This window comes from Aedes albopictus, chromosome 1, assembly GCF_035046485.1.
Source record: "Aedes albopictus strain Foshan chromosome 1, AalbF5, whole genome shotgun sequence".
Classification (NCBI taxonomy): domain Eukaryota; kingdom Metazoa; phylum Arthropoda; class Insecta; order Diptera; family Culicidae; genus Aedes; species Aedes albopictus.
In genome coordinates, this window is record NC_085136.1 from 303,933,293 (window position 1) to 303,949,139 (window position 15,847).

The window sequence follows — 15,847 nt, forward strand, 5'->3', positions numbered from 1 at the left end:
TCCCAGATGCTCGACGAGATAGGCATGTGCTCTAATTATCCCACATGGTCTGCTCCACATGAACAAAAAGAGCTCACAGGTAATAATAATTATTATTATTACTTTATTATAGAGATTTTTCAGCACTAGGCTGGTTCATCTTTTTAAATGTAAGGTAATAATTTGATGCTGCTCAAACGTGTTTCCAACTATTTTAAGGCCGCCTTCATTTGAACAAAAGCTAAGCAGAAGCTACTAAACATCTAATTTTGGTGATTTTATTCCACCTTTGGCTAAATTGATGTTCTTTGAAAGGCTGATTTGAGGTTTGATATGGGCTTAATAAGTATTCCATAAAATTTACTTATTGTGGTTGAAAATTGAAAAAATACTTGGACGATTGATAAGAAACATAATTACCTGATTTGAGACACAATTTCATCGCAATCAACAATGGTGTTTTTTATCGTCTTTGACATAAAATAAATCAGTCTACATACTAAAATTCTGATTTTCCATCTCATTTTTTTTAACTGAGTTCAATACGTTTTTTACCTTTTCACTGAGTTCTCAACAGTAGATTTAACTCGGTAATCAATGTTTACCGTTCTCCAGTAACGATATTTACCATTTATCTGTAACTTTTGACACAGAACTCGTTACCCCATTTACAGAGTATTTGGTAAAAGGGATAACCGAGTGCCTCCGTAGTACGTCCGTTAGGGATTTCTTCGAAGTGGGGGGCGTACTTGTGCACTCTCACTGTCAAACGTCAGCCATCACATACAGCTGTTCTCTAGGGGCCGACTCGACTAACTGTTGGTCGGCCCGCCATTTCCTCTGGAGGTTAAGCACGATTGTGTTTATCGTGGCCGACACGGCGCAGCGTTCCACTCGTCCACCCCCGTACACATCCTCTCTACTATGTTATCAGGAGTAGTATCCCTACCGCATACCTCCCACATGCTCGACCTCTGCTCCGCGAAGCACGGCCATTAGAAGAGCACATGTTCCGCGTGTCTCCGCCCTACTTGCACACTTCGGACGTGAGGGCGAATCTGCATGCCGGAACATGTGCATGTACCACCTAAAGCACCCATGGCCCGACAGGAATTGTGTCAGGTGGAAGTTCACTTCGCCATGGGGCCTTAGGCCGTGTAGTACACGTCCACCTGGACACGCTCGGTATGAGCCTGTGTGTCCACCTACCCTTGGTCGAAGAGTCCCAGACTCTCTGCCATTTCACCATGGACGAAGCTCTGACGTTTCGTCGCGTACCTCTTGTACCTCTTTCTTCGTAGCACTCAACATCCTCGGCCTACTGAAGTTCAACTTGTCGTCGACCATGACTCCAAGAAGCTTCAGTGAGCGACAAGACTCAATCGAGCACCCGCCCGTGGTGACCACTGCCTGTTGTGTAGACTTGCGGTTGTTCATCACCACCACCTCCGTCTTGTGGTGTGCGAGTGTGAGTTGCCTCGACCTCATCCAGCCTTCCACTATGTCTATCGCATGTGCTGCCGTCAATTCCACCTCTTCAACCGACTCACCGTTTACCACCAGGGTAATGTCGTCAGCAAGGCCAACCAACTTTACTCCCGGTGGTAGTGCTAGCCTCAATACGCCGTCGTATGCCACGTTCCACAGAACCGGGCCCAAGATTGATCCGTCCGATACCCCCGCGGTGACATTGTACTGTTTTTAGCCTTCCTCGGGGTCGTAAATCAGCATCCTGTTCTGGAAGTAGCTTCACAAAATACGCCTTAGGCTAGCTGGGACTCCTAAGCGAGATATGGCGCTCTCTATGGCGGCCCAGCTAACATTATTAAAGGCAGGCATTTCTAACGTCTAGCGTGACGATCGCGCAGTGCCGTATGCCTCTCCTCTTTTTCTACTGCGCAACTTCGGCCATTCTAGTCACTGACTTAAGGACAAACGTCTTGAAATCTCGCTGCAACAGTGCATCAGAACTTCACATGCACAAATCTCAAGAAGCAAGCTTCAAACAACAGTGAATTTTGTTATTCTGTTCTTGCTCACTTGTAAAAAGCCTAAAATAAGAAGATCAGGTGTGCTGTTTTTGTTTACGAAGAGATTTGTGCGCTCGAAATCGTGAGTAGGTGCCACAGTCGGCCATTGTGGCGGCCATTTTGGGATTCTAACAAGTCTGTCCTTAATGGCATCCACTGTCGATCTACCTTTGCGAAACCAAAACTGGCTGTCTGATAGCCCCGCGTTGTCCGTACTCTCGGTGTAGACCATTATCCTCGACAGAATGATCCGCTCTAGGAGTTTCCCGGCCGTGTCTAATAGGCAAATTGGTTTATATGCCGTCGGATCGCCCGTGCTTGGGCAATGGAACCAAATTTTGCCTTTACCACCTATCCGGAAACTGGCCTCTATCCAGGAATCTCTGCATAGCCAATCTGACCATGTTAGGGCTAGTTTCGATGGCTGCTTTGTTAGCCACCGTCGGAATGCCATCCGGGCCCGGGGTCTTGTTCAGCTTAAGTGTTTTCGCAATTGCTGGTAACTCATCGTTCGTCACTGGGGAACCTCGCTCGGACCGAAATGGTCTTGCAGCATGGGTGTCCATGGTCTTACCTCTTGGTGCGGGAACAACGCTTCCACAATCATCTGCAGCATCACGGGAGAGCGTTCTGGTGGTGCAGATGTGCCTTTCGTTTTGCACATGACTACCCGGTACGCATATCCCCAGGGGGTTGTGTTGGCCGTCTGACAGAGATCATTGAAGCACGCCCGCTTACGCGCCTTGATCTCTTTGTTCAGTGCCAATTTTGCTGCCCTGTATGCCACCTCTCGCTCCGCTCCCAACTTATCGGTCCGGGTTCTTTGCATCCTTCTTCTTGCCCTAATGTAAGATGTGCGTATAATGAGCACCGCGATTTCTTGACACCACCAGTATGCCGGTCTTCTTCCATTCCTGGGTATGGATCGTCTCGGCATTGCCACGTCACACGCTCGTCTCAGGGTACCAACTAGACCGTCGCTAGACAGGTAGTCGGTGTTCTGCTCCATGAGCAGTCGCTCCGCAAATGCCGGCTTATCGAAATTCGAGGTTAGCCATCCTCGGTGAGTGTCGGTTATCCTCCACTTGTAACTTACGGAGACTTACAGGGCTGCTCCGCAGCCACAGTGGCTCCCAATTACTCCCGGGACAAGCTCAGTAGCATGAGACCCCTCGAGCTGGGTCTCACGGCCGGCATGCTACTCGGTAATCGGAGGGGCTTCGCGGACAAAGTATGAAAACTAAGAAGTTTTCACATTTCTAACACAATTTATTAAAGGTTCCTAGTGTGGCGTGTGGGTGTGGGTGTAACAAATACTGTGTGGCGTGTAAGCGATATTACGGACTAGGATTTGTGGTACTCACTACTGCTGCTGTAGATGCTTCTTCGTCGCTTTGGCCCACACGGCTGCTCCTGCACTACCGTGTGGCCGGAATACGCCGCCGGGGCAGCTCGGGATATCATGGCAGGGCTTGGTCAATACTTGGCCGTCGTGACCAGCGGACATTGCTGGGTGGTGTTCGGGTAACAGGCGTCTCCCTTCCTTGACGAAATCGGCACGGCCCAGGACGAGACCGGAACGACCGTGCAGAGAAGGGTCCCTCCTTGGCGATTAAGGCCAACGGCCTGAGGGGATCGTCCTGAATGGGACGATGGCGGTTCCTTAGCGATTAGGCTCGGAAGCCATATTGACTTTCGAGCCGCCGTGTGTTGACCGTTCTATTTAAACGGATACGAGGTCCTAATGAAAGGGAGTTAGAGGTGTCCGTCAGGGTGGTTAAAAGGTGAATACCGAACCTAATTACCTGAACGGAAGCGGGCCAGCACCCCAATTCCTGCCCCCAAAGGGGGGGGGGGGGGGGGTATTACACAATTAGCACTGCACTTTTAACTATGGTCTTCACACACGGACGCCTGTTCTATTTCTGCCCAATCTTTACATATGGCAGCGCCCATGAGAAGTTTCTCTATTTCGCATCAGCCATCTTTATCCCATTCTCATTTATGCTTTGCAGTTCCCTTCAGTATTATCTTTCGGTCTATTTACAGCGGTGCGGTTTCTCGCTAGGGTGTAGCCTGCTGTTATAATTTACATTAAAAACGTGAATTTTCTGAATAAACAAACACTCATACAATCGAAAATCTGAAGACTTGGAACCAACCGGTTACATACTGCTGCCATCCCCATGTTCGATACTGTATCTAATCGCCAGGTGATCACTATGCGTGTACCCGTCGTCAATTCTCCAGTCTGAGCTAGGGTTAGGACCCGGGCTCCAGAAGGTCACATCAATGATGGACTCCGCACCGTTCCTGCTATAATTGCTTGTACTACCGACATGCGCAGCCTCAACATTTATTCCCGCCATAGCCTCGAGTAGAGCCCAACCTCTCTCATTCGTAGAGCGACTGCCCCACTCAACCGCCCACGCGTAAAGTCCCCACCGATAACCAAGGGGCTTAGTCCAACTAGTGCGCTTGCCAGTGAGTCTAGCATGGACGTGAACTGGTCTATCGGCCACCTGGGTGGGGCATAGCTACTGCAGTAGTAGACCCCGTCGATCTTCGCAATTGCGAAGCCCTCACACGTCGTAGAGATTATCTCCTAGTCCGAGTATAGACCGGTCGTACAGATCACCGCTATCTTAGCCTTATCCGCTATCCAGTTCCCGTTAATGCTTGGCCCCGCCTGATGTGGACTGATGCGCTTGGTGCGTCTACATTACGCTGCTGTTTAAGAACAGCAGAGAGCTCCTCCGCGGTGGCGATCTCATCCAAGTTCATACACTGGAGAGTCGCCTCCGGCGTCAGAGCCCTCACCTGTACCTTCTCACCTAACACTTTCTGTGCTAGTGCCGTATAAGAGGAGCCCTTGTTGACGGCATCCTTCTTGAGCACTAGCATCATCTCTTCTGTCCTAGTGCGCCGGATGCTTTTGACATCTGCGCCTAGCTCCGAGAGATGATTCTCGCTCCGCATAGTCCGCAGCACATCTGCGTAGCTATTTCCCTCTGTTTTGAGGACCAGTGAGTCAATCGCCCTTCGCGCGCTTACGCGCAGGCTTTGCTTTGGTTTTACTCAAAACCTTCTCCTTTCACTTTTTCTTTCCATCCATAATCCAAGGGTTCTCCTTCCCTTGGACCGGTTGGTCACCGCTACTTTTAACAGCCTTGACTCGGGGTTTCGGTCCTTTGCCCCGAGCTCGTTTCGCGACCGGCTTGGGGTTGCTTGCACTACGCGGGCGTTTACCACACACCGGCCGCTCCTCGTCGACGGATCTCGGCCTTTTGGCTTGGGCCGAGATTCACGCTCTATCTGCAGCCCCACCTGGCTGCACCCCATTCGCGCTCTCTGTAGAGGGCGGTCCGTTTGCGTGAACCTCTCTACTCTACCCGCGTCAGTCACCTTGCCTAGCTCGACCAAGAGATCATACTCCTTCTTGGCCTATGCCACCGAATCGCGGAGCCTCAGCAGACCTTTTTTAAGGTCTTTGCTGATATTGTTCCGTCCGCTCGTGTATCCGATCAGCTCGTACAGCTGTTCAGCAACCACCAGCAGCTTGGGCTTCCCATCTCTATTGCGAGTCAGCGCACGCGTGAGTTCCGTACCACTCATCTGCGTGTCCTCGATCGCTGACTTGACCCTCGGTGTACCGTACTCTGACACTTGAGGGATTGCACCCTCGCCGCTTGCGTTGGTGATCTAACCAGTCCGCCATCACTGCTATAAGGGTCCCCCTTAGAGCTGCTGTCCCTCACTGCCACTGAAGTAGTCGCCCAAGGATCCCGATGGTCATCTATGCAAGCAGGGAGGCCACCCACGGGTTGGCACAGACCCTTATGGGACCTGAGCTCAGAACCAGGATCAGCGCTAATCAGGATACTTCAACTGAACCTACCTCCACCCAGTAAGTTTCCTAAGCTGGGTACAGATCGGGAACGTACTCTAAGGCCTTGTCAAGGTTTAATGGGACGGAAGGCACCTCCGACATTAGCAGAGCCGTCGTTTCATGTCAGTGTCACCCGGCCCTACTAAGAGGATAGAATGCCGTCACCACCAGCACTCCTTTACTCCGCGGTCATCTAAGAGTGTACCATCACATTGACCAGTTCTATCGCGTGCGCGAGTATGCCGTAATCAGGAGCTTACTGGCGTTGCTCCTGATGTGCCCGATGCACCCCTGACCAGACTAGGACACATTGGGAGCGGTGCCGATTCGCTTGTACAGAGTTAAAGCTTCCGGATGTGTGGTATTTCTGAAGAGGCCCAGCTGAGCCCACTGCTGAACCCCCGCCACGCCTAGGCAAACTTCGCATGAACAATTCGTGTGCAGTGCACATGATGCTCGGTCACCTTGCGATGCCAAAGGTGGTGAGTCCTCACTGATGTTTGAACATGCCTCGCCTAAGAAAAGCCGTCTTAAACTCTCATCGTCGCAGTTGAGTCGTATGGCAAACATGAGAAAAAACGAGACAAAACACGTTTGTCATGATCTTGTACCGACTTTTCGAACCCTCTAAGCAGAATACCTTCTTCGAATGAGTTTAATCAGTTTCGTATCTTTTAATTCCGCCCTAATTGCTTATCCTTTGACAGATACGCGTATTTCGACTACCACTTGTAATCTTCCTCAGTGTCAGTTATCCACTGTGGCTGGCTCGCAGAGCCTGACACCAACCCACTAACCCACTGGGCTTACCTTCCCGGAAGCTACGGCTTCTGAATTGGCATTTCCTCCAACTACAGTGCTAAATAGCTAGGCTCAAGCGCCAGTCTTCGCCGGGGGTGTTGTTTTTAATAGGCACCAAGGAGATATTATTTTACCTGAGCATCCACCCCCAAATTTCTATAGAAATCCTTGAAGAAAGTGCTAAAAAACTAAAAACTAAAAAATAACGCACTAGCGCGTCACGCAATGGTGTAACAGTGTTCGAATTTTCTAAACACACAAACTGGTGTGGAACATTATTTTACACATGCCAAAAATTATGTTTATTCTGAGCACATGTCGAAATCAGAAATCCTATTAAACCCTACCAGTGTTTAGAAATGATGCAACCGACCGGCGCATTACCCAGTAGATACATTAATCATCATTCGGCTTATCTGTGCCAGCTGGCAAACACCTTTCATCACTTCCTTATCATCGAACCATGTGAGTTTTCTTCTTTCACTATTTGCCTTTCCGCACGGAACGTACCAAAATGTGTTTTGCTAGGTGTCACAACACATTCGACGATGTTCCTACCTATCTTTATCAATTCAATCGATTGAGCAATTTCCCCTTATCATTTACTCACACGGTATAAATAAGCTACACACAGCCGGTAGCTCAAATGGATCACTTCCCTGTTTCGGTTATCGTTTATCAGTTGAAATGATATCAGTGCTAAATGATAACTGACAGTCTCAATTTTGCAACCAATGGATTGTAGTCTTCTTCTAGGGTTGTACTACCTATCGTAATAAGCAAAACTAGTAATGATTTCAAACTAATAATAAAGTAAGTAATAGGGTACTAGGGTCTTATACCATTTGGGCAGGTGTACATTTTGGGCACTTGCCGCTATAACTAAATCAATTTTATACCTAATTGGCACACAATGTGTTACGTACATTATCTAGCCCTCTATACCAAAATTCAAATAAATTGGCTTGAAATTAACTTTGTTATAGCATCAAGTGCCCTAAATAGATACATCTGCCCAAACGGTACAAGGCTCAATATAAATATCAAAACAAACGTTTAGAAAATATAAAAAAAATCATTGCTTGTTATGTATTAGACACATTCTACCGTGACGTTACAACGTTTTGACGCCTTTTGCTCAGATTTTTCACTATAACTCGTAAATTCGACCGTAAACCCTCACATATTTTTGCATATTTGGATTCGTAATGAGTAGCGAGAGTAGTTACAACGTTGTAACGTCACGCTACTCATCACCATTTTTAACATACTTTCCCAATGAAAAACAGAATTAGCTTATTCGAACTTTTACAAAGAATCCGAATATTTGGGGGTTAACGGTCGAATTTACGAGTTATAGTGAAAAATCTGACCAAAAAGTCGTCAAAACGTTGTAATGTCACGGTAGAATGTGTCATTATATAAAATTAATTGAAAATTCCACTTAAATCCTTTGCGTCACTCGTAAATATTGACCGAAATTGCTCATTTTTGCTCAGCTCACTTATTTCGACCAGTAGATCACTTTCCACTTGGAAAATTATATAGATTTTTCAAAATTAGCCCCACCCTTATGTATGCTTTGTGTGGGCACTCAACCCTAATGTAATGACGAAATTAAAAAAAAAAGTATAAGTCTAAGTAGTTTTGATGAAGTACAACCTCATCAAGTAGAACAATATTCTGAGGTTCACTATATTGAATTTCTATGGAATAGCTACAAATATACGTAACTAGGGTCTTGTACCATTTGGGCAGGTGTACCTATTTTGGACACTTGCTGCTATAACTAAGTCAATTTCAAACCAATTGACTTGAAATTTTGTATAGAGTTAGGCACGGACAGTATCTAACTCTGTACAAAAATCCAAGTCAATCGGTTTGAAATTTAAAAAAAAAAAAGACACGGACACGTTCAATGCTTCCAGTGAGCTTTTCGCTCTTTGAAGAAAGCACGACACTAGACAACGGACTAGCATGCAACGCCCAGTGGCACAGCCGAAAACTTTTCCTGCAGCTGCGGCGGGAATCGAACCCGCGCTCCTCAGCACGATGCGACTAAGAGCTTGGTGACCCTAGCCACACGACCACGGAGCTGCACCAAATTGACTTAGTTATAGCGGCAAGTGCCCAAAATAGGTACACCTGCCCAAATGGTACAAGACCCTAAATACTCTAAAAGGAACATAAATCAGGTCATAATTATTATAGTGTCTGGTACAGTCCCAATTAGAGTAACTATAGATGATATGCTGGTAACGATGTAAATCAGGAATGATTTGTTTTCAATTCAAAACTTGTTATTGTTGTGCTATTGTTAATTAATTGTTTGTGCACTCTCAATGGTATAATAATAACTAAATTTGTTCCACTGACAAACAGACGTAACATCTTGAACGATTTTCATGGAAATCCATCGCCCAGTTCACACTACCATCACCTGGTGGAAAAGTTGCACGAATCACTGTGTTGTGCGATATCGTCAACAGAAGGCGCTAGTGTGAAACGTCAAACGCATAGAAAAACGATGCGCGCGCCTCTGGTTGTGAAAGCCACAACTATGAAAATTTTAAATGATCGTTGAAAGCATGGTCGATGGAAATTTCGCGTGTTACGTCTGTTTGTCTGTGTTTGTTCCATAACAAAATAAGATTATCAAACAAAACATGTTATGGAACAGTAATACTTTGATAAGGTAATAATAACAAAACAAGATATAAAAACAGATTGTGTGATTTGATGATTATTAGTTTGATATTCCCCTCTGCTCGGGAAGGAATTTGAAATGCATATGCATAAGTTATTTCACTCATGCGTCTATAGACGGTTAAACAAGGGATTAATAATGCACGAAACCCATTTCATGGAACACCTCTACATTGTAACTGGGCAAAATTTCATAATAACCTTTCGTTTTGAAACAACCACCCCAACAAATCAGCGAAACAAAATACCCATTGTGATTGACTTTCCATGCAATAATTAATTAGAAATTGTAATCGATCGATACCTGTCGCATTTCTAACCGTATTGTCTTTCTTAACCTTCTCCCTTGCAGTCAGCAATTGCTCAAATGGAACGGCTGGGGTTACCGAGACTCTCGCTTCGAGTACGAGAATGACCTGCTGGTGTTCACCGGCGATCGGTTAGTCACACAAAGCTCCGAAACCCAAATTGAATTACTAATCCCCCCTTTTCACCCATTCCAGCTACCCCATCGGAGGCTCCGTCTCTCTCCCGTACTTCAAAGAATACGTCGTAAAGATCCTCAACGTGGACCTCACTCGGAAGAACGTCGGTGTCCCGCTACCTCAAACCTACCCGGAACCGGTACCATGCCCAGAGTTTCTGGCCAAACTGGAACAGCACGGAATCGAGTTCACCCAGAACGGAGAAGATCGGTTGATTCGGAGTCATGGACAAGCGCTGCACGATATCCACGCGCTGCGAACGGGTCAGATCAAGAGGATCCCGGATACGGTGGTGTTCCCGCTCAGTCACGATCAGGTCATTCAGGTGGTGCAGGCTGCCACCGAGAATAACGTCGTGGTGATTCCGTACGGTGGGGGTACTTCCGTCTCGGGGTCTGCCTCTTGTCCGGAAGAGGAGAGGAGGTCTATCGCCCTGTTGGACACTAGTCAGATGAACCGGATGCTCTGGATTGACAAGGAGAACCTGGTAGCTTGCTTTGAATCGGGCATCATCGGACAGGACTTGGAGAGGGAAGTGCGGAAGTTGGGCTTCACTATGGGACACGAGCCGGACAGCTTCGAGTTCTCGAGCTTGGGAGGTTGGGTGGCTACGAGGGCGTCAGGAATGAAAAAGAATTTGTACGGGAACATCGAGGACATCGTGGTGAAGGTCAAAATGGTGACGGTTAAGGGCGTTCTGGATAAAAGTGTAGCGGTTCCTAGGATATCCTGTGGACCGGATTTCAATCACATCATCCTGGGATCGGAGGGTACTCTGGGAGTGGTGACGGAGGTGGTCGTGAAGATTCGGCCTCTACCGGAGACGAAAAAGTACGGATCGCTAGTGTTTCCAGACTTTGGGTCAGGTGTGCGGTTCTTGAGAGAGGTGGCCAAACAACGATTGCAACCTGCCAGTATCCGACTCATTGACAATGAGCAGTTCGCTTTCGGGCAGGCTCTAAAACCCGCTGGCGGAGTTTTATCGAGCATTTCGAGTGCCCTGCAGAAGGCGTACATCACCGGAGTTAAAGGCATGGATATGGAAAAGATTGCGATCACCACCTTGGTATTCGAAGGCACTGCCAAAGACGTCAAACTGCACGAGCAGAAGATCTTTGCCATAGCTGCCAAGCACGGAGGATTCTCGGCTGGCAGCACCAACGGCGAGAAGGGCTACATCTTGACCTTTGTGATCGCTTACATCAGGGTGAGTAAAGCACCGATCGATCAGCCAGATCTAAGTCACGCAAATTCCTACGGTTTGTCATCGCTAAGCCCGTCACACGTTTCTCAAGTGGTCCGATCGATAGTGCCGGTGGCGCAGTAGACTCACCGGACACGCGGTAAACATTTCCCGCGCCGCTGCGGACGATGAGAGTACTTTGCTCAATATTTGCTTTCACTTGACCACGCGAAACGGGTGGCGATCGGCGAAACAAACTGACGAGGATCGAAGTGCACTCGATGTTGATCATCAGCTCGTTTTTATTTTTTTGCGCGCGCGAGCGTGCCTTCAGCCCGGGGCAAGGCCGAGAGGCATGAACCACACCATCGACTAAATGCTAATTGAAATTCTATTTGTTCTGTTTGCTTGCTCGCTTGTTCCGTAGGACTTGGCACTGGAGTACAGTGTGGTTGCGGAATCGTTCGAAACCTCGGTTGCCTGGGATCGGTGTGAAACGCTGTGCACCAACGTGAAAAATCGAATCTCGAAGGTAAGTTATCTAATTTTTCTCGACGTGTCGTCAACAATATACATTGAGGCTTGCCGAGTTGGATAAATACGAAAAGTGCTGAAAAATCAAATTATGCAACGAGTTTCATGCAACATTTTATGCAATGATATTTTTCATTATGCAACCCGTTCGAGTTGCAAAATGTTCATAATGCAACTCAAATGGGTTGCATTATGAACATTATGCAACTTTTTTTTTATTATGCAACTCAATTTAGTTGCATAATGAACCGGCACGGAATAATAGGTCATTATGATACTGAAATGAGTAGTTTAAATTTGAAATTATGATACTGAATTGCATAAAATATTTTATACGGAGAAAAAATCACCCCACTCTCCCCCACAATAGGACTCCTCTGTTGTGACCATTTTCTGCGTCGCACGACTAGTCCGAAAAAAGGCAAAACAAACGGACGCAAGTGAGCTCTTATTGTTTATTGATCAAGTATTTAGTGACCCCCTGCTGACTGGTGGGCAATAGTGAGCATAATGGTGTAAAACTCAGCGCAACATTTCAATTGAACCGCGTGCGCTCGCGCGTGTACGCCTTCAATGTGGATGGTACTCACCTGTCACGGCGGCGGGTTGACCTATGATCCGCGCTTTTGGTCAAAAGAACCGTGGCCGTCGTTGCGCCAACAAAACCGAGCCAAGGAGAGTACGTAGGGTGGTGGCATGCTGCGTATCAGGAAGGCTGCCATTATCACCACAAGGCACAAGGTATACAACGCAACGGGGGAAGGTTTGGAGAAAAAAAAATATTAGACCACCTGACATTGAGTACATATTGAACGGTGTTAGCCAAGTGGGAAATTGCCGCTCGAACGAGCGGAACATCAAGTGCCCAACTAATTACATACCTACTCAGAAGTCCGCACGTTTGCTTGCGCATTCTGAAGAAATTTATGATGGTCAGTCTGGATTCAGTGTGGTACAAGAATCCACTGAAGTACCATGTAATGCCAGACGATGTTGTCATCAGTCAAAACAATGAACACTTAAACAGTATAAACAATTTATTTTATTTACAGTAACTTACTGAGGAATCCCTGCAAAAAAAAACTAATGAAGTTCTTGGAGATCGGTAGAAGATAATCACCGTGGACCTTTACTATTATTTGGTTTGATTGGCTTTTATCGGTGAATTGTAATGAAACTCGCATGTATTTCTTGTGCGTAACGCGTTTCGGCTTACTACGCTTCAGCCATCATCAGACGCCTAAAACAAACATTTATTGAACATTTTCACAATTTTCGTACAAAAAAGACAATTACAATTTACACTTACAACATGCTGATCCAGACCGAACAGCTTGGCTGGTCAAAATTAAACTAAATTAACTCCCCTTTTTTCCCGCATCCTTATCAACGTCCAACATCGCCCGTTTCGTCATTAGCTTCGTCATCGTTTGTGTTCGGTCGTCTTCCCATTCGTGTATTGGATCGTGTAGGTAGTCGGGCCAATAGTCCATTGTATGTGGAATTAAAGTTGCCACACTCACGTTGTAGATTGACCGTTTGTTTTTCTCCCATCTTTTTAATGTGGAATACCTCTGCGATAATCCTGGTCTCCGGGTCCTCAATGCGTTCTAGCACTGCTGTTTTCTCGAAGTTAAACGAATGCCCTTCTTCCATATTGTGCACAGCTAAGCCAGATTTCGGATTCCGTTTTTTGCAATCGTTTTTGTGCTCGGCCATCCTCACCTCCAGCATTCGTTTCGTCTGGCCTACGTATACCTTCCCGTCGTTCGCGCCGCATGGTATGGAATACACCACATTTCTCTGCTTCCCTGGTGGTATTGGGTCCTTCATCTTGCTAAAGATTTTGTGTTTTATTTTATTTTGGGGTCTGGGCGCTAATACCACGTCATTGCGCCGCAGTATTTTCCTCAATTTTTCACTCAAGCATGGTACATAGGGAGCAGACACATACTTTGCGTGTTGATCTGGTCCGGTTTCCGCGTCCAGTGAGTTGTAATGCTTGTGGACGCGTTGTTTTCTCACCCTGTGCACGAACCACGTTGGGTAGTTGTTCTTCACCAGGATCCGCGTGGCTTGGTTCAGAGCTTCTTCTCGTTTCTCGCCGCACGACAATTTTATTGCGCGATCTATTAGCGCGATCGCGGTGTTTTGTTTGTGCTGGAACGGACTTTTGGATGTGAAATCCAAATATCTTCCGTTGGCTTGTTTGGGAAGCCAGGATGTTGTTATTTTATTATTTTCTCGTTCCAACATCATGTCGAGAAATTTGATTTTCGCATCAACTTCTTCTTCCACCGTGAATTGCAAACGTTCGTGAAACTCGTTGAATACTTCCACAATCGTTTGAATTTGGTCTTTTCTGGCTACGCACAAGCAGTCGTCCACGTGCGTAGCCAGAAAAGACCAAATTCAAACGATTGTGGAAGTATTCAACGAGTTTCACGAACGTTTGCAATTCACGGTGGAAGAAGAAGTTGATGCGAAAATCAAATTTCTCGACATGATGTTGGAACGAGAAAATAATAAAATAACAACATCCTGGCTTCCCAAACAAGCCAACGGAAGATATTTGGATTTCACATCCAAAAGTCCGTTCCAGCACAAACAAAACACCGCGATCGCGCTAATAGATCGCGCAATAAAATTGTCGTGCGGCGAGAAACGAGAAGAAGCTCTGAACCAAGCCACGCGGATCCTGGTGAAGAACAACTACCCAACGTGGTTCGTGCACAGGGTGAGAAAACAACGCGTCCACAAGCATTACAACTCACTGGACGCGGAAACCGGACCAGATCAACACGCAAAGTATGTGTCTGCTCCCTATGTACCATGCTTGAGTGAAAAATTGAGGAAAATACTGCGGCGCAATGACGTGGTATTAGCGCCCAGACCCCAAAATAAAATAAAACACAAAATCTTTAGCAAGATGAAGGACCCAATACCACCAGGGAAGCAGAGAAATGTGGTGTATTCCATACCATGCGGCGCGAACGACGGGAAGGTATACGTAGGCCAGACGAAACGAATGCTGGAGGTGAGGATGGCCGAGCACAAAAACGATTGCAAAAAACGGAATCCGAAATCTGGCTTAGCTGTGCACAATATGGAAGAAGGGCATTCGTTTAACTTCGAGAAAACAGCAGTGCTAGAACGCATTGAGGACCCGGAGACCAGGATTATCGCAGAGGTATTCCACATTAAAAAGATGGGAGAAAAACAAACGGTCAATCTACAACGTGAGTGTGGCAACTTTAATTCCACATACAATGGACTATTGGCCCGACTACCTACACGATCCAATACACGAATGGGAAGACGACCGAACACAAACGATGACGAAGCTAATGACGAAACGGGCGATGTTGGACGTTGATAAGGATGCGGGAAAAAAGGGGAGTTAATTTAGTTTAATTTTGACCAGCCAAGCTGTTCGGTCTGGATCAGCATGTTGTAAGTGTAAATTGTAATTGTCTTTTTTGTACGAAAATTGTGAAAATGTTCAATAAATGTTTGTTTTAGGCGTCTGATGATGGCTGAAGCGTAGTAAGCCGAAACGCGTTACGCACAAGAAATACATGCGAGTTTCATTACAATTCACCGATAAAAGCCAATCAAACCAAATAATAGTAAGTTCTTGGAGAGTTAAGGGTACTCGGCAGAACTTCTGTAGAAACTTCTACATCTGATAAACTATCTTCACTTGACTCGATATACCCTAGCCTCTCTTGGGCGAGTCTTCTCCATTGCTAGATCTACGAAAGTTGAATAGAACACATATAGATGATACTTGGAACTAGAATGTATCCTCAATGTGTGTCATTTCTCATAATTCGCACACTAGCCACTATCGACTGCAAGCTAATTCACTTCTTCGGGTTTCGACTATTTTCACACTTACTTGACGGAAATTAACTGAAGAATCTGTAGACAGAGCCGTAGCGTGGTCCCATGGCGCCCTTGGCAAGCATCCAGATTGGCGCCCCACGACAATTGGAAAAAACTTAGTAGTAATTTATTTTTATAAAATTTCACGAAAAGATTGATTTCGGTGGTTTGAAGACACTAATTCACGCCAGTTTTTTTTAATAGTATGTTTCTTTGGGAATTTCAATGCGAGTTGCCCAGAAATTTTCCAAAATTTATTTCTCTTATACGAGTAGAAGTACGATCACATTTTGCATTTCTAGAATCTCAGATTCCCTACAAAAAAGGTGCATGAATTTCTTCAAGAAATCTT

The 15,847-nt window shown here is 46.2% G+C and overlaps 2 protein-coding genes and 1 long non-coding RNA gene across 4 annotated transcripts in view; all 3 read left to right on the forward strand.

Annotated features, from left to right (window-relative positions):
- LOC134285731 (uncharacterized) overlaps positions 1 to 15,847 on the forward strand; it is a 174,652-nt gene that overhangs the window by 44,877 nt on the left and 113,928 nt on the right. The window lies entirely within an intron of this gene.
- Positions 1 to 15,847, forward strand: part of LOC109416373 (integrator complex subunit 12) — a 58,258-nt gene that overhangs the window by 17,101 nt on the left and 25,310 nt on the right. The gene's annotated exons all lie outside the window — the stretch shown is intronic.
- LOC109416370 (alkyldihydroxyacetonephosphate synthase) lies at positions 9,762 to 11,686 on the forward strand (the record flags this gene model as incomplete). The annotated part of the gene is given in 3 exon segments (XM_062849914.1): positions 9,762 to 9,844; positions 9,909 to 11,097; positions 11,501 to 11,686. Coding segments are annotated over 3 exon segments (1,443 nt in total), but the record flags the coding sequence as incomplete, so codon positions are not given.